The following is a 23,705-nucleotide window of genomic DNA, read 5'->3' as shown; positions in this document are numbered from 1 at the left end:
GCAGTGCTGAAAAATTTCTCACCCTCTATCTCGGACAGGAGATGGGGGAAGTGCCTCAATTGCAGTGTCCTTTCAGACTGGGGACATCCTTACTTGAGGAACTGGAGAGCTCCAGCCCACCTCCCCCCCCTCCGCCCCCGACTCCCCACTCCCCCTGACTCCCCACTCCCCCCTCCCCCACACTCCCAACCCCCACTCCCCAGTCTGCCCCAAATCTTAAATCGTCCCAGTAACCCTGGTAGAGTGAATTTGTATTCCTTGAGCTTAGTGTTTGAGGGTTGAACTAATTGAACTCTTTAACATTTTAAAGGGATTGAATTGAGAAGATACAAAGAAACTAAGATGGAGGTAATCTTAAGATTATTGCTGCAAGATAGACTTTTTGTTGAAGTTTTTTGTCTTGTACTCATCACAACAATCTGCAAGGACACCAAATATAAAGGAAAGAACAATTTTTACCATGAGAAGAGAGTGCTGAATGATTGGTAGGGGTGTTGCCATGGAGGATGAACCAGTAAATGATGACTGACAGTTATTAATTTTAAGATTAGAACCTGTCCATTTAAGAATTAAATTAGGAAGTGGTTTTTCCTATAAAATGTAGTGGAAATTTGGAACTGCCTCCCCAAAGATCTCTGGATTCTGGGTCATTTGAAATGAGGTCGAATTTTGGTATGAGTGATTGGTGAAAGAACACACAGAAAGCAGAGGAAAATGTTAAAAATATAAATGGTCACCTCTTCTTCATGGAATTGGACAGTTGGCTGGTGGCTCCATCAGGTTAATCACCCAAAAATCAATCCTCTAGATTATAATCTTAATAAAGTTCCTCTATTTCATTGCCTACCTTGTAAGGGGGATAAAGTGAAATGGTTCATACTGATTCCACTTGTACCTTATTCATGTTTTCTGTTTATAGAGTTGGGGCTGCAAGCTAAGCATGCATGTACCTATACACAGAATACAATATGTGGACCGAGAGAAGGATATTACTGCACTGACAGCTACTGTCAGATGGGCAGAAAGCATAAAACATGTCCTCCAGGTGAAGGAGTTAAAGTAAAAGGTATGGTTTGAATTTCTTTATTTCATTATTAAATCCTGCCTTGTGGTGGAAGATGTGTGTTTGACTTTACTGCACTATACACTTCAGAATTAGGCGTTACAGTAACAGCAGAGGATGGACAATCCGGTATGAAGGCAGGTTGCTAAATACTTGATCCTAATGCCATTTAGCCCTCAACTGGCCTATCAGATTAATTATGGGCAGTGCTTGGGAAACAAACCCAAATTGATATCATGATGAGGGAATTTGCTCCCAGAGAAGCAAGATGCATTGGGTCACCCAATTGATTCCTGCAGTTTGTCAGATTGACCCCAATGGGGATCATGGACAAATCAGTCTGTCTTTGAGCTGAAACATTTGGGCTCTGCCGATATCAGGAATAGGTGCAGATTGGGCTTAAAAATGATGTAGCTGGCTGGCTTCCCAACTCCTTTCTTTAGTGACCCATTTGGGTTCAGCAGCCTGGAAGGTCACTCACTCCTCAAGGCCAACAGGCAATTAGTCATTAAGAGCCTTGTTAAAGGTAGGAAACCGAGGCTGACTAGGAGTTTCTAGTTGGTCTCCAGTTTTGGGTCACAAAGAGGCAAGTCACCTATCTGGAGGCAGGCACACAGCAGTAGCCCAGACACAAACCTACAAGCTGCCCTTACCTACCTGTGTGGGTTTACAGCCACAAATCACCCAATAGAGGGATTCCACCCCCTTTCCTCTCAGTGATAGCTTTGTATGTTTTAAATTCTTTTAAAAATTGGCTGAGAGGGCACCTTGTTATTGAAGTGACCTTGAAATTACTTGGCTTGCACTGCAACCAGACACACCACCTGAAGCTGGAAAGCCTCCAGTAATGCAGCTTTGAGAGACTATTAACTGCTGTTAATTGGATAAGAAACCAATCCAAATGTTTAAGAGGGTCTATGGTCAACATTCCAGGTCAGTGATTATTGCCCCTCCCGGGTGGGTTTGAGATCCGGAAATAGTCCCCCTGTTTTGCATCCCCAAAGTGAAAATTGAGTCTCTTAACCCTCTCTTTTCAGATGCACTAAATCATCCCAGCAAAATGTTTTTAGTTTACAATTAGGCCATATTGATTTAGGCTCCCATTGCTTACCAGCCTTTACTGGTCAAAACTCAATTCTGTCCAAAGCTTGAGCTTCCCACATTCCTGTCCACACTATTATCATCCCATCATCTCCAATCACTAATATATTCCTGCTCTGTTACACAATATATCCAAATTAAAATTACTGGCCTTATCTGGCACTGTAGCACAGTGGTTAGCAGTGCTGCTTCACAACGCCAGGGACCCGGTTTCAATTCTGAGCTTGGGTCACAGTCTTTGTGGAGTTTGCACATCCTCCCCATGTTTGTGTGGGTTTCATCCGGGTGCTCCGGTTTCCTTTCACATTCTGAAAGACGTGCTGGTTAGGTGCATTGACCCGAATTGGTGCTGGACTGTGGCGACTAGGGGAATTTCACAGTAACTTCATTGCTGTTAATATAAACCTTACTTGTGACGAATAAACTAACTTTTTTACTTTAAATCTCTCTATGGATTTTCACATTCCTGTCACTGCAAATACCTCGAGCCACAAATTATTTTGTGAACCTGACAATCCTCTGACCCCAGCCTTCTGCACAACCCTCAGTCCCTCGCTATTCCTCACCATTGGTGGCAGAGTTTTGATAGCCTCGTTCCTACCATCTGGATCTTGTAGTATAAAGGGTCAATATGGGACTGGAAACAGTACTGTCCACATAGTGAATAAGAGAACACATGACCTGAAAAGTCAAAATTTGAATTCTTTACAGTAATGTACAGACTATACGGCACAAACTGAATGAGCCTCAGGGACAGATTCAGATCAGTAACTATAATGTGGTAACCATTACTAGGACATGGATACAGAATGGTCAAGATTGGGAACTAAAAATATCAGGTTATACAGAAGGGATAGGGCAAACTGCAGAGGGTGTAGCAATTCTGATCAATAACAGAATCACTTCTACGATGAGGGAGGATATAATTAGGAGAAAGCATGCAGTAGAGACCCGAAGGATGAAACTGAGGAACCGTAAAGAAACCAAAACCACAATGGGTGTCAGATATAAACGACCTGGTAGTAGTCCAGAAGACAGTAGATGGTGTAAATGCAGAAATTAGGCAACTGTGTAGTAAAGCAGAGTAGTCCTAATGGGTGATTTTAATCTTAATATGGACTGGGACAAGTACCTGCCAGAAAGGTTATGAATTCCTGGAGTGTGTCTGGGATAATTTCCTACAGCAGCATGTCTTGGGTGCAACAAGGGGCCAAGCATTACTGGATCTAGTACTGAGCAACGAACCTGATTTAATTAATGACTTCGTTGTTCGTGAGTACTTGTTAAACAGTGATCATAACATGATTGAGTTTAGTGTAGCATTTGATGGGCGGAACAGTGGTTAGCACTGCTGCCTCTCAGCACCAGGGGACCCAGGTTCAGTTCTGGCCTGTGGTCACTGTCTGTGGAGTTTGCATATTCTCCCCGTGTCTCTGTGGTTTCCTCCGGGTGCTCCAGTTTCTTTCCACACTCCAGAGATGTGCAAGTTCTTAGGAATGGGTTAACAATCATCTTCCATTTAAGTTCGAACTTGGATGTTAATCATTTAATAGAAGTCACTGGGATATATAAAGAGGTTACAAGTGGCACTGGGTGTAGAGGAGAATTTAATGCAGAATTTGATCATAGAAATAAAGGTAGTTTTATGAAGAAGCTGAACTCATGTCTCCTTTACTGAACTGCAACTGAGAGACTCAAACACAGGTTAAATTGACCCTAGTGTCAAGGGAATTGACAGGGTAAATACATGGGGTTCTCGGAATAGGGCCTGGGTGGGAATGTGGTTGGTGCAGAGTTATTGGGCTGAATGGCCTCTTTCTGTACTGTAGGGATTCTATGATTTGAAAGATAGAAGATCAGACACGAAAATTTTGGATTTAAGCAAGGCGGACTTTAATGGGATGAGGCAAAGACTGTCCACAATAGTTTGGGAAACTGCTCACGGGTAGAACTGAGGAACATTGGAGGATATTCAAAAGAAAATTTAATGCTCTTCAGGAGCGGTTTGTGCCCATGAGAAGGAAAAGTTCTGCCTCACTTTAAAAAACAGCCATGAACTTCGAAGGATGTGACGGACGGTATAAAATTAAAAAGCTGATGAGAATGCAAAGAATAATACAAATCTCAGAGAATGGGACACATACAAAGACCAACAAAGGGCCACAAAGCGGCTTATAAGAGCGACAAAGAAAAAGATTATGAAAGGAAACTTGCAGAGATTTTATTATATAAAGGGGAAGTGACTGGTTAAAAGCTCTATTGGCCCACTGAAGACTGAGGGTGGGAATGTTGTCAGTGAACTTGGGGAAATTGCAGACTTGCTGAACAAGTATTTTGCTTCAGTATTTACAACAGAAAGGGGGGATAGCTTGCCAGAGGTCCCACAAAACCAACAGAGGATCAGGAACAGGGTCTAAATAGAATTAGCTTAAGTGAATCATCAATAATGGGGAAACTCATGGAACTGAAGAGTAATTCCCAGGGCCCAATGGTTTCCATCCACACATGTTAAAGGAGGGAGAAGAGCACATTGTCGGTATCCTAACTAATCTTCCAAAGTTCCCCAGATTCAGGAGTCATATCCCTGGACTGGAAATTGGATCATGTTACTCTGCTCTTAATGAATCATGACTGAGGAAACCAGGGAATTACAGATCAGTTTGCCTAACATCTGTGGTGGGGAAATTGTTGTCACCTTTACTGAAGGATCTCAAAATTACAGTTAATCGGGGAGAGACAGCATGGATTCATGAAGGGTAGGTCATGTCGGACAAACATCTAAAGAATTATTTTGAAGAGGTGATAAAGATGGTGGACAGAGGCAAGTCAATGGATGTTGTTTATATGGACTTCCAGAAGGCTTTTGATAAAGCCCCACACAAGAGATTGTTAGCTATGGTGGAACCCATGGAATTGTCAGTAGATTGCTGATGTGGATAGGAAATTGAGTGAGCAACAGGAAATGGAGTTGTAGTAATGGGTAAATACTCAAATTGGGAGGATGTGACTAGTGGTGTCCCGCAAGGATCTGTCTTGGGGCCTTAATTATTTACAATGTTCATTAACAACATGGATAATGGCACAAAAAGTAAAATATCCAAATTTGCAGTTGACCCAAAATTGAGCAGCGTTGTAGTTAGTGTTGTGGACAACACAGAGCTACAACAAGATATTGATTGGGTGAATGGGCCAAGCTGTGGCAAATGGAGTTTAATATAAATGTGATATTTTCCATTTCAGATCAAAAAAGGATATATCAGGATATTTTTTAGAAAGCACAATATTAAATTTAGCAGGTGTCCAACAAAATCTGGGGATTCAGGTGCATAGCTTCATAAAATGCCACAAACAGATACAGAAAATAGTCAAGAAGACCAACGGAATGCCAGCCTTCATATCTAAAGGGCTGGGGTGCAGAGAAGCAGATGTTATCAAAAGAGAAAAGGCTGGAAAATTTCAGCGGGTCTGGCAGCATCTGTAAGTAGAGAAGAGTTGATGTTTCGAGTCCAGATGACCCTTTGTCAAAGCTTTGTTCCAGCATCTGCAGGAATTTGCTTTTATTTTTTTGAAGTAAATGTTATGCTGCAGTTGTACAAAAGCTTAGTTCGACCTCACTTAGAGTATTGTGAGCAGGTATGGGCACCAAACCTTAGGAAGGATGTTTTGGTCCTGAACAGAGTTCAACATAGGTTTACGAGAATAATACCTGTATTTCAGGGGTTTGGTTATGAGGAAAAATTAGATCAATTAAGCCTTTACGTGACCACAGATCATCCATGATCTTATTGAATGGCAGAGCAGGTGGAGGGGCTAAATGGCCAACTCCTGTTTCTATATTCCTACCTGGAGTATAATGTCATGTAGGGACAGAGCTGTGTGTAGAAGCAAGCATGGAGAGAGCACCTAGCTTTTACCCTTTTACTGTGTACATGTATATAATTACCAATAGTTAATATTTACTGTTGAACTATCTACAAGTATGATATCTTATTGTGACCTACCAAACTACTGAACATCTTGTAACAGGGTGGTGGAAAATAGAACAATACAAAACCTCACAGAGACTGCAGAAGAACATTCAAAATCCTGGCAAACCAATGAAACATTCTGACCTGAAGAATAGGTCAAAACATGAAGGAGCAGAAGGAAAAACTCCAAAGAGAAGCTGAAGACAGAAATAAGGCTCTTTGCTGCAAACAAAGACTCCATGGAATCCTGTGGAAGTTCAGCGTCAAAACCCAGACAGTGCAGTAAAGTGGCCATATTAACAATGTGGAACAAAGCCTCCTGCAGCTGTGATCAACGTCTGACAATTTCAATCCAATGTTTTTATTGTAACTGAAAAAAAACACCTGGAAAAACAGCTCAGAGAATCTGACTTCAGTTTTAGGCATTATTCTGGAACCATTGAGGTATGGTGACAAACAAATCTTCCAGCTGGTGTGTGTCATTGATAATCTCCTGAGCAGTGATGTTTGTGTTGCCCTAAATCTCAACGGCAGAAGATGCCAAAAGAACCACAAATATAAATTATACAGAATTGCAAGTTCCTAAGAACTCTCAGAAGAAAGGTCCTCCCGGCTGAGACTGTAGCTCTGAATTGTCTCCCCTCTGGAGATTTTATCCACTTCCTGTAGAGGTGCTGGAAGCCCCTCATTTGTCAGACCAGCCAAACGCTCACATGGGGGACAGAGTTCTCCCATTTCGGGCTGTTCCCCTTCCTTTTGGGGAGCTGCCCCTTTTACTTTCTCCTAATTTAATTTGAGTTTGTTTATTTGGTTTGACCTTAAAAGAGACCAACCAGAAGAAAATGGTGCCACTGGGACCTGCAGAAAACCGGCGGGAAGTGAGGTCAGTGATTTGAAATGTGTTAATGAATTTTAGATGAAGTTTACATATGATTATTGGGCGTGTCACAGAGCTTTCCGGGCCCAATAGCATTTCCCGCCCTGCCAGGAGTACTTCGTTCTGGCAAACAGGGCCCCCGTGGGGCTGGGCGGTGGTGCTGGTACTGCCCAAAGGGCAAAGTGCCCGTGCCTAGGGTGCATCTTGGCACAGCCCATCAGGTAGTGCCAGTGGGGCGGGGTTCAGGGATGGGTGGGGGTCCTGCTGCCACTCTGCATGGGGATCGGTCTGGGCTGGAGGAAGGCCAGTGATTGGGGGGGAGGGGTGGTGGGTTTGGTGGCCAGGGTGTCACCATCACTGGGAGGTGGGGGGGGGTCTCAGAGCTGGCCTGGGAATTGTCGTGGGCACTCAGGCGGAGCTCTCAGACTCCGGCATGAATAGGCCACCCTGGATTTTTAATGATATTCACAACTTGCACAATGTGGGGAGATTCAGGTCAGAAGCTGCACTGCAAAAATAGTCATGATCTAGACCAGCTTTCCCACTATTTCAGCACTTTTTTGGGAGAATTGCCCCCATGGTTACCATGACGCCTCAAGCGGATGATCATTTAGAAAGGAACCAGAAGAGCCTCAACCTCCTGCTGAAAAACAAACCCAGAGACCACAAAAGAGATGCTGTAATCCCCAGTTAGCATGATGGTGGCAGAGACCGTGCTGGAAAAGAGTAGCATCCATTCATTAGTCACAGCACAGCACATAGCCAAACAAAAAGGTGAGTTTAATACTAACACGCTCATAACAGGAAGGACGCTCTTTGCTGTGGTGAACTCATGAAGGAGGAAAAGAGAAAACACTATCAAGATGGGCTGAGAGTTCATTTGCCCTGTAAAAAATGGGATAAACCAGCTATCTTCCGTCACAGTTGGGGAATTGGTAAAGAACGATTCAATGCCAAAGAACAGATAAAAGATAATGGAGATACCCAGATGGCAGAACAACTTCTAACTCAACAATGTTTACCTGCAGCAATAGATCGTCCCACACTGATTGGGATTGTAACTGAGACTTTGCAGTTCAGCAAGGCAATATAACTGGTTCCACATGCCGGAGGTGTTTGTCACATGTCTTCCAACTCTCCACATTATCTTTGACAAAGGGCGTGTATCCCACATCTGGGCCCCTGAGATTGTTAAATGTCTCAACCATCAGGAATTGAAAGGGAGGTTGCAGGGCTCTTTGTATGAATAGATGAGTAGACTCCAGTTGACAAGCCTAGGTTATAGCTGATGGCCTTTGAATCGCTCTCTTTATCTGTGGGCTGCACAGACCAAGTTCAATCATCGGCTGCTGGGCAGGATAACAATCAAGTTTCCCTGATACTGTCAGGTAGCGTCTGTTGTTCAGGATCACAGACAGATGCCAAAGTCTTGCTGCTGTTTACACTGGCCGGCTCTTATGGTCCTGCTGATAGCGTACCCCCGCCTTGAGCTTCTGGGTCGCAAGGGGCACGTCCGATGCGAAACCCTGTTGACAATGGCAGGACCATAAGATCTTGCCACCAGCGAGCACGTGCCATCTCCCACCATTGCAAAACACACCTTGGAAAGGGAGAAAAATCCCACCAAACAATTCAGCTAATTTAGGTCAGTCCGATTTGAAATTTTTAGAGATAGCGATGAACTTATCTCTGTATATTATATTAAAATGGGCAGGGTGAAGTCTTGGTCCCTCACACCTATTTTAAATGTGGATGGTTTTAATGAGAAACTCACTAAATTGTCAAATAAACTACATAAGATAGTAACAGGAAGAATGGTCCAGATTTTAAGATCCCAATAGCAGCAACCTCTAACGATGGTCCGACTGGGCCACGCTCTCAAGCTGCAGGGACCAGTAATGGGTAAATCTGAACACATTACACACACATTAGATTTTAAGTGCTCTGTATTAGAGTTGGTAATCACAAAGACAGAACTGCATTTCAAACTGCCCTTAATACAAGCTCAATTCCAATGATCTAGTGTTGATTTTGATACATTTATTTTTCAGGTACACAGTTCGAAGATACTGTGTGTGAGGTGTGCCCTGAAGGAACGTATTCAAACAACGATTCATCAACTCAAGCATGTGAGAAATGGACAGTGTGAGTACATCGAAAAGAATCCAGAATGTTTATACTTGTAACATCAGTGTATGGCTGGTTGTAATTTTTAAAATTGATTCATGAGATGATGATGCCACTGTCTATGGGGAATTTGAATGTAACAGTATGTGGTTGTTTATTTATTAATGTCATCAACAGGCTTACATTAACACTCGATGAAGTTACTGTGAAAATCCTGGCATTGAGGCAGCAGTGCTAATCACTGTGCCACCCCTGCCCCGTTGCTGAGAAATGCTGTCATTTTTGTGCAGGTTGGGGCAGGTTTTGGGTTGTTAAAGAAGCAAAACATGCAGCATATTGGGAATGCAACAAGAACCCAACAATGTCTGCATTTAACCAGTGCTACCTCAGGGGCAAATGCAATACTCCTTAGGGAGAGTTGGGGTAGTGCTTTAGTAACATTAAAACCACTTCTCTGAAGATTTATCTCTGCATTCTGACTTTATCTGCCGGCAATCTGGTTTCCAGGGCTGTGTGAAGCTCAACAAAGTGACCCAGATGAGCACACAGCAGGACTAACAGAGCTGTGAAAATGACAGGATGGAAAAGCTTGAAATACCAATCCAAGAAAGGTGTTTCTTGTTGTATTCAATTGTGGGATATGGACATCACTGGCAGGTCAGAATTTATTGCCTGTCCCTAGTTGCCCTTGAAGTGTTAAATCTGAGACTACAGGGGAGGGAGCTCCAAAGAAGTCACATGGGGACAAGCCACAGAAACTATAGGGTTTATTGATGAACTGTACTCCACACACTCCAGCCCTCAAGTGGCTGCAGGGGCAGTTTCCCAGACAGGTTACCCCACACACCGGGTCACCCGACCTGTCCTCTTAAAGGGGCTATGCCCTATATACATAACACTCCTCCCTTCTAAATTCCCATCCAGAAATAACAAAACAATTTACACATTACAGACAGTAATAACATTCATTTGGCGTTCTATAGGTGTGACTTATCAGTCCGGAGGCAGACAGTTCCATGGAAGAGGTTTTCAGGGAGTTGGAACAGCCTGTGGTTCCGATGATTCTTCCATAGACACATCATTCATTACTATCGGTGTTCCAGGCTCATCAGCGGCATGGTAGCAGAGTGGTTAACTGCATCGCAGCTCCAGGGACCTGGGTTCAGCTCCCGGCTTGGGTCACTGTCTATGTGGAGTTTGCACATTCTCCTCATGTCTGCATGGGTTTCCTCCATGTGCTCCGGTTTCCTCCCATAGTCCAAAGATGTGTGGGTTAGGTCAATTGCCCATACTAAAAAATTGCCCCTTAGTGTCCTGAGATGTCTAGATTAGAGGAATCAGCAGGTAAATATGTAGGGATATGGGGGTCGGGGCTGGGTAGGATTGTGGTCGGTGGAGATGGGCCCAGTGGCCTCTTTCTGCACTGTAGGGTTTCTATGATTCTTTCTATGATCAGCTGAAAGCTCTGTGCTTCCTGCTCCCTTCCCCGGGAACCTCTGGCTGAACTGTCTCCTTCTCCCCTGCTGATGTCGACACTCCTTGACATGGTGTTGCCAGTAATTGGTGCGCATGTTTATGCCACGGAAACCTGTCTTGCGTTTCCACAGTATGGGACAGGGGTCCAGTCTTAGCAAGAATTACTGCCGGAATCCTCTTCCTCCTGGTACATAATTCCTCACCAGAACTACTTTGTCCTTTTGAAAGGTTCTCAGTTTTGCATGTTGGGCTCGCTGGTCCGTCTGCCTGTCTTGACTCCTCTCCCCCACTTGCTTGGTTTCTTCCAGCCTCAGTGAATCGAACATTGTCTTCCTATCATCAATGTCTCTGGGGGTGTTTTGTCGTTATGTGCAGTGTGTTTCAATACATATTTAAAAACTAGTTCACTCTTTGACTCAATGACCCTTCCCTCTTTGACGCCTCCAAAGAACGTTTTATTCACTGGCACAAACCACTCTGCTGGACTATTCATCGCCAGATGCTGTGATGCAGACTTTGTGCCAAATGCCATGCTGTTCCATCTACTCTTCGAATTCCCACAACACCAAACTGCAGCCTGTTGTCACTCACCACTTCCTCTGGATACCCAAAACTTGTTGTCAAGTCTGTCCAGGGTCAGTCGCTCAGGCTACGGAGAGGGTGTGTCCACATCCACTAGTAACATGCAGTTTTCCACTGGCCCAGTGAAATGGCGTTTCCGTGGTCCTTTTGGCCATTCCCACAGATGTAATTGTGATGCTGGTGGCCCTTTCGGAATTGGGGAGCATGCTACACATACTCCTGCTTTACTTTCTATGTTAGCATCAATGTTTGGACACCAGATGTAACTCCTGGCCACCTCCTTCATCCTTACCACCCTTGGGTGCCCTTGGTGCAGCTGCTCCAGCACCACTTTCCTCAATGCGGTTGGGATAACAACCTGCATACCCCACAACAAACTGCCATCCCACACTGACATTTCCCACATGGTTCAAATGGGTCCTCAACTCTGGGTCTTCTTGTGATAAGTCATTGCCCTCTGGACAAGGTCTATCACTCGACTTAGTTTGGGGACTTGTCTTGTGGCTTGCTTAACGTTCGCAGCTGTCGTTGGAACTTTATTTTCTTGTGGAAAATACATTGTCTTCACAGTCTCCTCGGAATCCTCCCTGTTCCCTGGCAAAGACAGTCTCGATAATGCGTTGGCGTGTTGGTCCGACTGTTGATACCTGGTCACATGTGAATGTGCTGACGAGATCAAAGCCCACCTTTGCAACTTCGCGGCCGCTTTTAATGAAATATCTGAATAGGGACCCAAAGTTCTTGTGGGTGGTCTGTGATTCATTAGTGGGATAGATTTCCGACCATGCAGGAATTGGTGAAGCTTCGCCAGTCCAAAAATAATACTCCTCCTCTGTTTGGGCATAATTTCCCTTTGCCTGAGACTGATCACGGAGTGAAAACAATGAGCCAATCTTCCCCGTTGCCCATCATGTGGGAGAGAAGTATTCCCACCCATAGGGTGACGCATCACATGCCAGCTGAATAGATAACTTTGGATAAAAGTATATCAACACCCCAGATTTCTTCAAAGCCTACTTTGCTGCTTGGTAGGTCTGCTCACATTTGGGCATTCAGTGCCATATCTGCCTTTTTAATCAATTGTTGATGGAGAAGCTTCAATAATGTCACTAGATCTGGCACAAATTTGTCATAATTAGTGCCAAAAGGCCATCAACTGTGACACATTTCCTGGTCTGAGCACTTTCACAAACATTGGATGGTTCCAAATGTCTGATAGTATCTGTTACCCAGAAGAGGTTGGAAGAATTAAAACTACTTCTAACTTCTAGGTAGCTATAATACTAACCGCCACACACCAGCACCCTTCCCTCAACATTCCATAGGACTCCCCCGACCAACCTCCAGTACACTGTCCCCCCACCCCAACCAATAGTTACGGCATGGTAGATTGTAGGTGCCAGGCTGCCCAAATCCCAAAGGAACCGGAATCAGCTGCCAGAACAATTTTGCAGTTTGTGTATTATGAGCAGTTTTCTGGTCAGAGTAAGTAACTCTCAGACCAATTGTGGTAATTTTATATATTGAACTTAAACTTTTATTAGAATAAAGAGAAAGGAAAATAACACAAGAACATTTTTATACTCCACGGAGTTTATGGGTGTTCCAGAATCCTAGTTTGCAAAAGGTGATACTCCCACCGCCAATTTTAATGACAAAGGATCAGCTTCTGAACATGACTGAGCAGCAGTGCCTCAGAAGACTCAAACTCTCATGACAGTCATTGCTGACATCTGCAGCCTCCTGCAACAAGAGTTCCTTCCCAATGGGGCAGATGATGTAATGTGGCAACCAAGAACACCACATCTTGAATTTCATTAGCTCCAGCTTCTTCAAGTGCATGCTGTCCACATCGGCTCTCCTAGAGATTGCGAGGGCAGTTCTCTTGGCGACTGATGAGGCCTGTCAGAACCAGAGAATTCTCAGATTTGCTGTGATGGTCTGACTCTCACAAATCAAGGGGGTCAAAGATGTCACTCAGCTAACAATCAAAGCACCCTCAGGTACACCTGAACAATTTGTCAATCTGAAGAAATCCCAGTCCATTAACGTTCAACTGGCATATGGTTACCAGATATATCTTCCAAGCTGACCCATAGGATGGCTCAAGACTGCAGTGCTTAACAATCACAATAAAATGAACACCATTAATGGACATTTAAACACCAAAGTGATTTTCCCTGTGCAACTCAAATCCTGTATTTTCCTTTACCTACATGTTGCTACCCCGTGTGGCTTCAGCTGAGCTGGAGGTGGAATGCTCGATCCCCTGATCTGACTGCTCAGATAATCCAGATTCACAAGAATGATTCCAGGGATAAACAGCTGTATCTAAGATGATGAATTGGAGAACATCAAGAACAAGAGGGCACCGATTCAAAATGATTTTTAAAAAGGTGCAGAAATGATATGAGGAAATTTCATTTCACCCATTAGGTTGTTGACGTCTGTAATGAATTTCCTGGGATGGTGGTGGAGGCAGGTTTGACAAAGTATTCAAGAGGGAATTGGATTGCTGTCTGGAATGTATAAAGTTACAAGGATATGGGTGGGGGAGAGGAACTGAGAGCCAGTGCAGATTTGATGGGCCAAATGGCCTCCTTCTATACTCAAGATCCTGATTCTGGATATTCTGAGCTCAGTCCACCTCCTAGCACTTGTGCCTGTGCAGGGACACATTTGGGCATCAAAAAGGAGTGAGCGTGTGGAACTGTGACTCAGTAGGAAGGAGTGGACCCCATGTCCTTCTGTTAGGACACAGAGGTTAATCCCTTTTAGGGAACTACCTCACTTTTTAATCTGTTTAAAAGTATTTGGGAAGGTGTTAACTGTTTTTCATCAATGTTTAGAGATTCATTAACGGAAAGACCTGATATTCACTTCAAGTGAATAATTAACAAGTTATTTATTTGACCAATAGGGAACTTTAACTAAACAAATGACATATGGATTAAAGGAAGATACTTCTGGAATGCTGTTCAAATAACCATCGTTCCTTCATTAACAAAAAAAAACTTTAGTTACACTTAAAAATATATAATTTGTGGCTTTGGGAAAAAAAACCTTTGGAGTTCCTCTGGCATTTCCAATGTCTGTAAGCTCTTTCTGATTTTGGTACCCTTCATTAGATGGAGATGTCTCGAGATATTTTAAGCTGGCGGGGAGCTGCTCTTGCCCTCTCTAGGTGTTGATAGATGGTAGCTGTCCAATTGAACTCACCAACTGCAGACAGTTGAGTTCCTCTTTATGATCCTAATAACCTATCAATTTTCTACACTAGGATTGGTCTGGTGTCAACAAGAGAAAATTCAAATTTGATAATTTCCTTATAGCTGTGTGTCTTCTTTAAACTCATAGGCTGTCAGAATGCAAAAACCTGCAAAGCGTGATACCAAGGCAACCTTTATCCTGGTTATAAATGTTGCAGATTGTGTACCCTGTAAACCTGCATTTTAAACATCCAAGCACTGAATATAAAACCAACTTTTAAAAGGACCACACTTCACAACACATGTCCTCTGGCCCATCCATACTTTCCTGCAAGCCAAGAGTTGGAAAGCCCTTTGTTGCATTTCAGTTTTGCACTGAATGGTCAGTGCTGGGCTTTCATCCAACCTATTTAAACAAAGAGATTAATTGAGGGCCAGCATGCATTGGGAGCATCAGACGCAACAAGCCACTATGTTCCATGGATGTGGACATCTCTGCCTGGACATCATGTGACTAATGGAAGAGACAGTATAGCTGCTGGACATACAGACAGAATCGCACATGTTATCTGTCACTATTCCAGAAAAGTGCTCTTGGTCAGTGAGTCTCAAGACTCAGCATCTGTGTCCAGCTCAGCAGAGTTTGGATTTTCTCACCCTCTCTGCAGATGTCCCTTTTTCCAGTACCTATATCTGCTGTGTGATGTGTTGCTTGCCATGTAACATCGTAGCCACCTGCCTTGCAAGCCCCACCAATGTGTGTGTATCTATTTGTAATTCAGTTATGGGACTTGGGCACTATTGGTAGGCCAGCATTTATTGCCATTACCTAGCTACCCTTGAGAAGGTTGTGGTGAAGGTGGTGGGAAGTCGCAGGAGTCGTGTGATGGTGCTTCTTCTGAATGTGTATCTACTCTTTTATGCATTCATGGCAAATGGGTGTTTACCCGTCCCTAATTGCCACTCGAGAAGGTGGTGATGAGCTGTCTCCTTGAACTGTTGCAGTGTATATGCTGTTGGATGCACCCAAGGTGCTGTTGGGGTGGGAGTTCTAGGATTTTGACCCAGCGATAGTGTGATTCTGATCTTGTCATGAAGCTATAGAAGAAAGGAAAAAATGTTCAAATTCATCGATATGCTCATGATCATAGGCTGGATATTTTACAGTAACTGCCATTACGGGTGGCTTGACAGGCAGGGACATTGTAGATTTGGGTGTCATGCCAGGGGCACTGTTCCTACCTCCTACATGCATTCAGCACAAATTTAGCAGTGATGCCCTTGATCTGCTTGCCAATGGGTGAACTTGAGGCAAATTAATGCTACTTAAGAGCTTCTTCCTGCAATCATTGGAATTTTATCCAGAATGGGAGATGCTGGTGCCAAGTATGCAATCCAGCAGGTTTCCCTGCTCACACTGGGAGTGTGAGGGAGGGTTTGTGCCTTCTCTGCCAGCTCCTTGCCCCATTATTGGCTCCTCCCCAGAACAGATAAGATGAACCCTAAGTTTTCACATAAGACCATGGGGTGTACATTTCAAAAAAGGTGAAATAGTGTACTATAAAAGAGTGGAGAGGGCTGGGTAAAGTGATAAGGACAGATGGTAAGTTAGGTATACTATCACTCAGTAACCAGACAGTGCGAGGCCAATATTCGAGAATAGTGGGAATTGTGAATTTCGAGCGTCTGAACAAGTTGTAAAAATACAAGAAGCACCTTGTATCTCACATACACATACATTGAGCAGCTATAGATGAGAACGAATCTGATGACTGGCTAAGTAACAGTGAAGCAAGAGGTAAGCGGTTATATCAAAGGCTCAGCTACCCAACGTGGGCACAGTGGTATTGTAGATATCAAAGCAACATTTCTGCTGCGTGAAACATTTCAAAGAAAAGCTTTTTCGAAGCCACCCAAAGAAGCAGATAACACGCGGGACAATTGTGGAAACTGAACAAATGCATAGACAGATCAGACGCATCAAGGATTTGGTATTTTTCTGCATGATCTGTGTTGCTGAAAATTGGCTGTATCTAGTTAAAAATGGGTCCTGCAATGTTCTATTGCAAGTCTGAAGAAAAACTGACAGTTTTTGTGATGCGTGTTGATGACTTCCTATGGGATGGGCACAGATAAATTTGAAAAGAGGGTCGTTAGTAGGTTAAAGACAGAATTTAAAGTTGGGAGTGAAGTAGCGAGCGCATTTCAATATCTTGGTCTTGATATGTGACAAAGCAAATCTGGGTTAACAATGAATCAGTAGGGATATCTGGACAGCATTTATCCTATTCCCACGATCAGAGAAAGAATGAGGAAAGCAGAGGAACCAGCCAATGAAAAATAAACAGAATTGTTGAGAGTATGATAGGACAGCTAAATTGGCTATGCACATAGACAAGACCAGATGGGAGCTATAATGTCCTAGAGCTAAGTAACGTGTTCAGGCTTGCCTCGGTCTGAGAGATCTTGCAGGCAAACAAAACCCTAAAGCTAAAACCAAAGGAATGTGTAATTAAATCATAGAATCTACAGTGCAGAAAGAGGCCCTTCAGCCCATCAAGTCTGCACCGACCACAATCCCACCCAGGCCCTACCCCCATATCCCACCTGCTAATCCGTCTAACCTAAGCATCCTAGTACACTAAGGGGCAATTTCAGCATGGCCAATCGACCTAACCCGCACACCCTTGGACTGTGAAAGGAAACTGGAGCACCCGGAGGAAACACCCAGAGGGGGGCTGAGTGTAGGGTGTTGAAATTTGCTGATGACACGAAGATAAGCAGAAAAGCAAACTGTGCGGAGGGTGTGGAAAGTCTGCAGAGGGATCTAGATAGGCTGAGCGAGTGGGCGAGGACCTGGCAGATGGAGTACAATGTTAGCAAGTGTGAGATTATCCACTTTGGCAGCAATAATAGTAGGAGGGATTACTATTTAAAGGGCGAAAAGCTGCAGCATGCTACGGTGCAGAGGGACCTGGGGGTCCTTGTGCACGAGTCGCAAAAACCCAGTCTGCAGGCGCAGCAGGTAATCAAGAAGGCGAATGGAATGTTGGCCTTTATAGCGAGAGGGATAGAATATAAAAGCAGGGAGGTCTTGCTGCAACTGTACAGGGCACTGGTGAGGCCGCAGCTGGAGTACTGTATGCAGTTTTGGTCGCCACGCTTGCGGAAGGATATTTTGGCCTTGGAGGGAGTGCAGAGGAGGTCCACTAGGCTGATACCGGAGATGAGGGGGTTGGACTATGAAGAGAGGCTGAATAGACTGGGTCTGTACTCGTTGGAGTTTAGAAGGAAGAGGGGGGATCTTATAGAGACGTATAAGATAATGAAGGGGATGGATAGAGTAGAGGTAGAGAGATTCTTCCCGCTCAGAAAGGACAGCAAGACTAGAGGGCACAGCCTCAAGATATGGGGGGAGCAGTTTAGAATGGAGTTGAGGAGGAACTTCTTCACTCAAAGGTGGTGAATCTCTGGAATTCTCTGCCTTTGAAGTGGTGGAGGCTACCTCGCTAAATATATTTAAGACGCAGGTAGATAGTTTTTTGGTGGGCAAGGGAATTAAGGGTTACGGAGAGAAAGTGGAACTGAGCCACTTCTGATCAGCCATGATCTTATTGAATGGCAGGGCAGGCTCGAAGGGCTAGGCGGCCTACTCCTGCTCCTATTTCTTATGTTCTTCACTCACGCAGACACGAGGAGAATGTGCAAACTCCACACAGACAGTGACCCGAGCTGGGAATCGAACCCAGGTCCCTGGATCCGTGAAGCAGTAGTGCTAACCACTGTGCTACCATGCCGCCCTTGAAATTAGCTGTGTTTAGTGATGCTTCACATGCCAATCTCCCAAATAGACTTTCGAGCAGTGCTGGATTCATAATATTCTTGGTAGGTAAGGAAGGAAAATGTTGCCTCTTGGCCTGGGAAGCAAAGAAAATAAAAAGGCTGGTCAAAAGTGGTTGAAAGTGGAGTCACAGGTGGACAGAGTGGTGAAGAAGGCATTCAGCATGCTTGGTTTCATTGGTCAGAACATTCAATACAGGTGTTGGGATGTCTTGTTGAAGTTGTACAAGATATTGGAATACTGTAGAATTCTGGCTACCCTATTATAGAAAGGATATTATTAAACTAGAAAGACTGCAGAAAAGATTTACTAGGATGATACCGGGACTTGATGGTTTGACTTATGAGGAGAGACTGGATAGACTGGGACTTTTTTCTCTGGAGCATAGGAGGCTGAGGGGTGATCGTATAGAGGTCTATAAAATAATGAGGGGCATAGATCAGTGAGATAGTCAATATCTTTTCCTGGAAGTAGGGGAGTCTGAAACGAGAGGGTGTAGGTTTAAGGTGAGAGGAGAGAAATACAAAAGTGTCCAGAGGGGCAGTTTTTTCATGGAGGATGGTGAGTGTCTGGAACAAGCTGCCAGAGGTAGTAGTAGAGGCAGGTACCATTTTGTCTTTCAAAAATTGTTTGGACAGTTACATGGGTAAGATGGGTATAGAGGGATATGGGCCAAATGCAGGCAATTGGGGCTAGTTTAGGGGTTTTAAAAAAAAGGACAGCATGAACAAGTTGAGCCAAAGGGCCTGTTTCCATGTTGTAAACCTCTGACTCTATAACATCATAATTCCAAGTACTAATCCAAGCTCTAAGTTCATCTGCCTTACCTGTTACACTTCTCACATTGAAACAAATGCACTTCAGTCCACCAGACCCTCTTTGATTAGCAACCACATCCTGCCTCCTCTTTCTTTGAGTCTCACTGGCTCTACTCACTGATTCCATTTCCATTAATTCACCTTTGCTTTAGTTCCCACCCCACTACCAAACTAGTTAAAAACCTCCGTGTGGCATTAGCAAACCTCCTGGCCAGAATATTTTTGCCCTTCCAGTTTAATGCAACCCATCCTCCTTGTGCCAGTCCCACCTGTCCAGGAGGAGATGCCAATGGTCCATGTATCTGAAACCCTCCCTCCTACACCAGGTGTTTAGCCAATTGTTGAGCTAAACTGGGTTAGTGCAATTCTACAGTTATCCAACTGTTTTATTAAAAGGGGTTTGGGTACCAAAAAATTGTTGAAAATACTGGAGGATGGTCACCTAAAATTAATTTGTTATAATATAACCAATGGTAACATGCTGTGTGGTAGACAATGTGACCAATGACAAAATTGTAGTGTACAGCTGACCCAGTATAAATAGAAGACAGACAGGGATTGTCGGGAGCATTTGTGGCCCAGGTGTGGTCCAAGTGGTGACGTGATGAAGTTTCTTTATTAAACCTTTACTTTGATTTATTTTGTGGTGTTAGTTCTTTTATTGCTTGTTGCTGCAATATTCGTGAACATTTTTAGTGAGAATCTTAACATTAAGGACAATCTAGCCAGCTATAAATGGTTGCCAGAGGTAAAAATGGCAGTTAGCAGGACAGTATGCTTCTCCTGCAGAATGTGGGCAATCAGACAGTTGAAACATCCCTGATGGCTACATCCACAGGAAGTATGTTCAATTGTATCTCCTGTCAGACCTCGGAACAGTTCGAGTGGCAGTTGGACACACTTAGGAGCATGCAAGAGACAGTGTTGTAGAAAGGAGTTTGAGATATAGTCACTCCCAAGGTGTAGGCAGATAGGTGGGTGACCACTAAAAGGCAAAAGTAGGCAGTGCAGGAGTCCCCTGTGTCTATTCCCCTTTCTAACAAGTATACTGTTTTGGATAGTGTTGGGCGTGCTCACACCTCATCCTCATTGTTTCCTTTATTAAGATTCAGCATCCTAGGCCCCAAATCAATTACTTCATGCTCCAGTTAATTAAAAAATTCTACCATGTTGTGGTCGCTCATCCCCAAGGGGGTCTCAGAGCTAGATTGGCAATGATTCCCTTCTCATTACACAGTACCTAGTCTAAGATGGCCTGCTCTCTAATTGGTTCCTCCACATATTGGCGAGGAAAACTATTCCATATACATTCCAAGAACTTCTCCTCCATGGCATTGTGACTAATTCGATTTGACATTGAAGTCCTCCACCCAAGAACATTTTGTGTCCTTGTCACCTTCATTGCTGCTTCCAGGCAAAGTTCAACATGGAACAGGACTGATGCATCGGTTGGTGCAGTAAGTGGCAATCAGCAGGAGGTTTCCTTGTCCAGGTTTGACCTGATGAGCATGTTAATAGTAAATGACACTTTACTACCCTCAGTCATCTTTCCTCCTATGTTAATGGTTAATAACTATTACAGAAGTGTCCTACAGATTCCTTTCATGTTCACCTGATATTATCACAAGTAGGCATTTCTGGATTTTTAAAATCCTAGAAAAAGAAAACTTTAGAGAAAAGACCAGTTAGTGTTTCAGTTCGATTCTTCGGCAGAGCTCAGTTCTGAGGTTTTACTTCAATAAAACTCTTTTTCAAATTCTTTCACAAGAATTGTGATCACTAGCTGGGACAGCATTTATTGCCTTTTAGCCACTGCACTCTCTGATATATGTACATCCACAGTGCTATTAGGAATGGAGTCGCAGAATTTTGACTGAGTGCAGGAACAGCAATATTGTTTCAATCAGGCTGGAGTGTGTCATGAAGTAACAGACCTCATTATAGTCTTTGGAAGAGGAGTTTGGGAGTTATTCAAGGTGCCCTGGCCAAGAGTTATTTTGGTCACATCAAATAGATCAGCCTTCAGTCGTTTCCTGTAATGGTAAATTGAATTCAAACTGAACTGGGCTTGGAAAAAGATTCCAATAAGAGATTAATTGTAACAAATTAGTTATAATTATGCAAACAACAACTGCAGTAGATATTTGGGTTGATTTAACATTTTGACATTTTCCACAGTTGTAAGGAAATCAATAAAAAGCAGGTCACACTCGGAACTGCTACTACTGACACAGTGTGTGAAGAAACGAGTAATACAGGCATTATAATTGCAGCTGTTATCGTGCCCGTGTTGTTGATCATAGCTGGTGCAGTGCTTTATATTTTTATAAGAAAAAGAGGGAGCAATCTCTATCTATAGGTGAGTAATTCATTTGAGTTACTGTGCGCATCTTCCTGTGCGAGTATGATTTTCCATATTCTTTCAGTAAGATTACAAATAATTTTCCTTCTTTTACAAAAAAGTTGCCATAGGCCCAGATGACCATCAGCTGCTCTATTGAGTGATTTTAACCTGAGGATCACCACACCTCAGGCAAGGGGCAAGGTTGAGAAGGTGAAGCCTTCGTGAATATCCTCAGCCAGTATGGTAATTAAACCCACACTGTTGGCGTTGCTGTGCATCGCTAACCAACTGAGCCAAACCGATCCCCTTTTTCAACACTAAACTGTAATCAAACCTGCATGGAAAGCAGGAGGTCACATCAGAGAAATCCTGGGATTGGTATCTGACAATTAGTGGGAAGGGGGTTTGGAGAGGTTCATTCAGGATGGGGAAAGTGCAGATGGGAATTGAAGGTACCACAGCTGTTGGGTATACTTCAGGAAGTCTGGGCAGTGATTTTTGTGGGTCATGGGAACATTCCTGATCCTCTTGGTCCACAAGGAGTCCGAGCTCAGATTTTCTCATTGATACTTTGCTGCCGGCAGTGTAGGTATCCTCCTGACTGCTTCTTTATTACTTGGCAGCTTTATGACATCTTTGGGCTGAGACTTTGGGCTACCAGTACATTAAAATCTAATCTGCACCGAGTTGAGAGCCTTGGTCACCTTCAAATTTGGCAAAGGCAAGATAGTAACAGGCAGGTGCCGTGCAACCTCGGACTGTTAACTCACCTCAGTGTAATTTTAACCATTACTGTGTATGCTGAGTGGGGGTGGGGTTAAAATGGGGGCCTGTGTGTTATTTGCTAACATAATCTTCATGTTAATAAACAGTGGAACAAAAATTGCTAGCCAAGTTCCGCACACATGAGGACGGTCTCAACTGGGATCTTGGGTTGATGTCGCACTATCTGTAACCCCCATGACTTGTCTGGTTTGCTAAACCTCACTTACTGTCCTGTCTGGAGACAACACACATCTCTTTAACCTGGGCTTAATGCTCCTTCCACTCACATTGTTGGCCTCTTTAAGACTTGAATAGCAGGTTAGGTGTAAAGATTCGCATTCTAATCAGTAATCTGTAAACTGTTTGTGCTGTTATATGCTCTGTCTGAGGCCAGAACTCTCCATTCGCTTGACATAAGAACATAAGAAATAGGAGCAGGAGTAGGCCATCTAGCCCTTCGAGCCTGCCCCGCCATTCAATAAGATCATGGCTGATCTGAAGTGGTTCAGTTCCACTTTCCCGCTTTCTCCCCATAACCCTTAATTCCCTTGTCTATCAAAAACCTATCTACCTGTGACTTAAATATATTTAGCGAGGTAGCCTCCACCACTTCAACGGGCAGAGAATTCCAGAGATTCACCACCCTTTGAGTGAAGAAGTTCCTCCTCAACTCCGATCTAAACTGCTCCCCCCTTATTTTGAGGCTGTGCCCTCTAGTCCTGCTATCCTTTCTAAGCGGGAAGAATCTCTCTACCTCTACCAAAGGGACAAAGGGGTAAACCCCAAAAACTTCCGAGTTTACTATCAAATAAATCAGTTGGACTTTAACCTGGTGTTGTCAGGCTTCTTACTGCCCTGGTAGACCCGCCAGAACGCTGGTCCTGGCAAATAATTAGATATTAACGAGGTTTATTTTCAGATTCTGACTCTGAAACTCAACAATTGCAACTGCTAAACACTAAGAGTGACCAAACTGCTGTAATTCCAGGTGCGTGTGTGGATTATCACATGACCATTCACTCCATTGTATTACAGGACCTGCCCATTGCTTCATGTCTGTGTAGTCAAATACAAACGGGTTCAGTTCCAGTACTTAATTATTTTCCTGTCCTGTACGTATTGGTCTTTAGACTCTTTTAGTCTGTATTATCATTTCATAAAGTAAAACAGTAATTCTAAAGTGACATTTCTGTATTTTTTTGGGTGAAAATTCTGATTCAGGAATAGGGAGTCAAAGTTCATCTGGAATTACTTCACAACCTCACCAAGAGGAAATAGATTTCATTACTGTATGATCACTTTGGCTGTTTGGCCTGACTGTTTTATGCATTGGGCTTGTCAGATCCACATTCACTTTAATACAGTCAGTGCAGGAAGACAAGAGGATTGTCAAAAGAAATGAACAAGGAAGCACAGTGCAACCTCGACAAATGGATACATCACAACAGAAACTCATTAACAATATCAATATCAGATCAATCGCAGTGTAAAAAGTACAAGCTGCGTTTTGAAACCATGGACAGTCTCAAATTTT

At 43.6% G+C, this 23,705-nt stretch overlaps 1 protein-coding gene across 1 annotated transcript in view; it reads left to right on the top strand.

Moving 5' to 3' along the window:
* Positions 1–21,453, top strand: part of LOC145360259 (tumor necrosis factor receptor superfamily member 5-like) — a 33,994-nt gene extending 12,541 nt beyond the window's left edge. The window contains exons 4-6 of the mRNA XM_080215345.1: positions 920–1,066; positions 9,061–9,154; positions 21,241–21,453. Of these exons, the coding sequence (XP_080071471.1) occupies positions 920–1,066; positions 9,061–9,154; positions 21,241–21,421 (422 nt within the window). The 3' untranslated portion in view covers positions 21,422–21,453. The remainder of the gene's footprint in view (positions 1–919; positions 1,067–9,060; positions 9,155–21,240) is intronic.
* Positions 21,454–23,705: the final 2,252 nt, after the last annotated feature.

Source organism: Carcharhinus amblyrhynchos, chromosome 30 (genome assembly GCF_965287045.1).
Source record: "Carcharhinus amblyrhynchos chromosome 30, sCarAmb.v2.hapA, whole genome shotgun sequence".
In the NCBI taxonomy this organism is placed as follows: Eukaryota; Metazoa; Chordata; class Chondrichthyes; order Carcharhiniformes; family Carcharhinidae; genus Carcharhinus; species Carcharhinus amblyrhynchos.
This window is presented reverse-complemented; position numbering and strand designations above follow the sequence as displayed.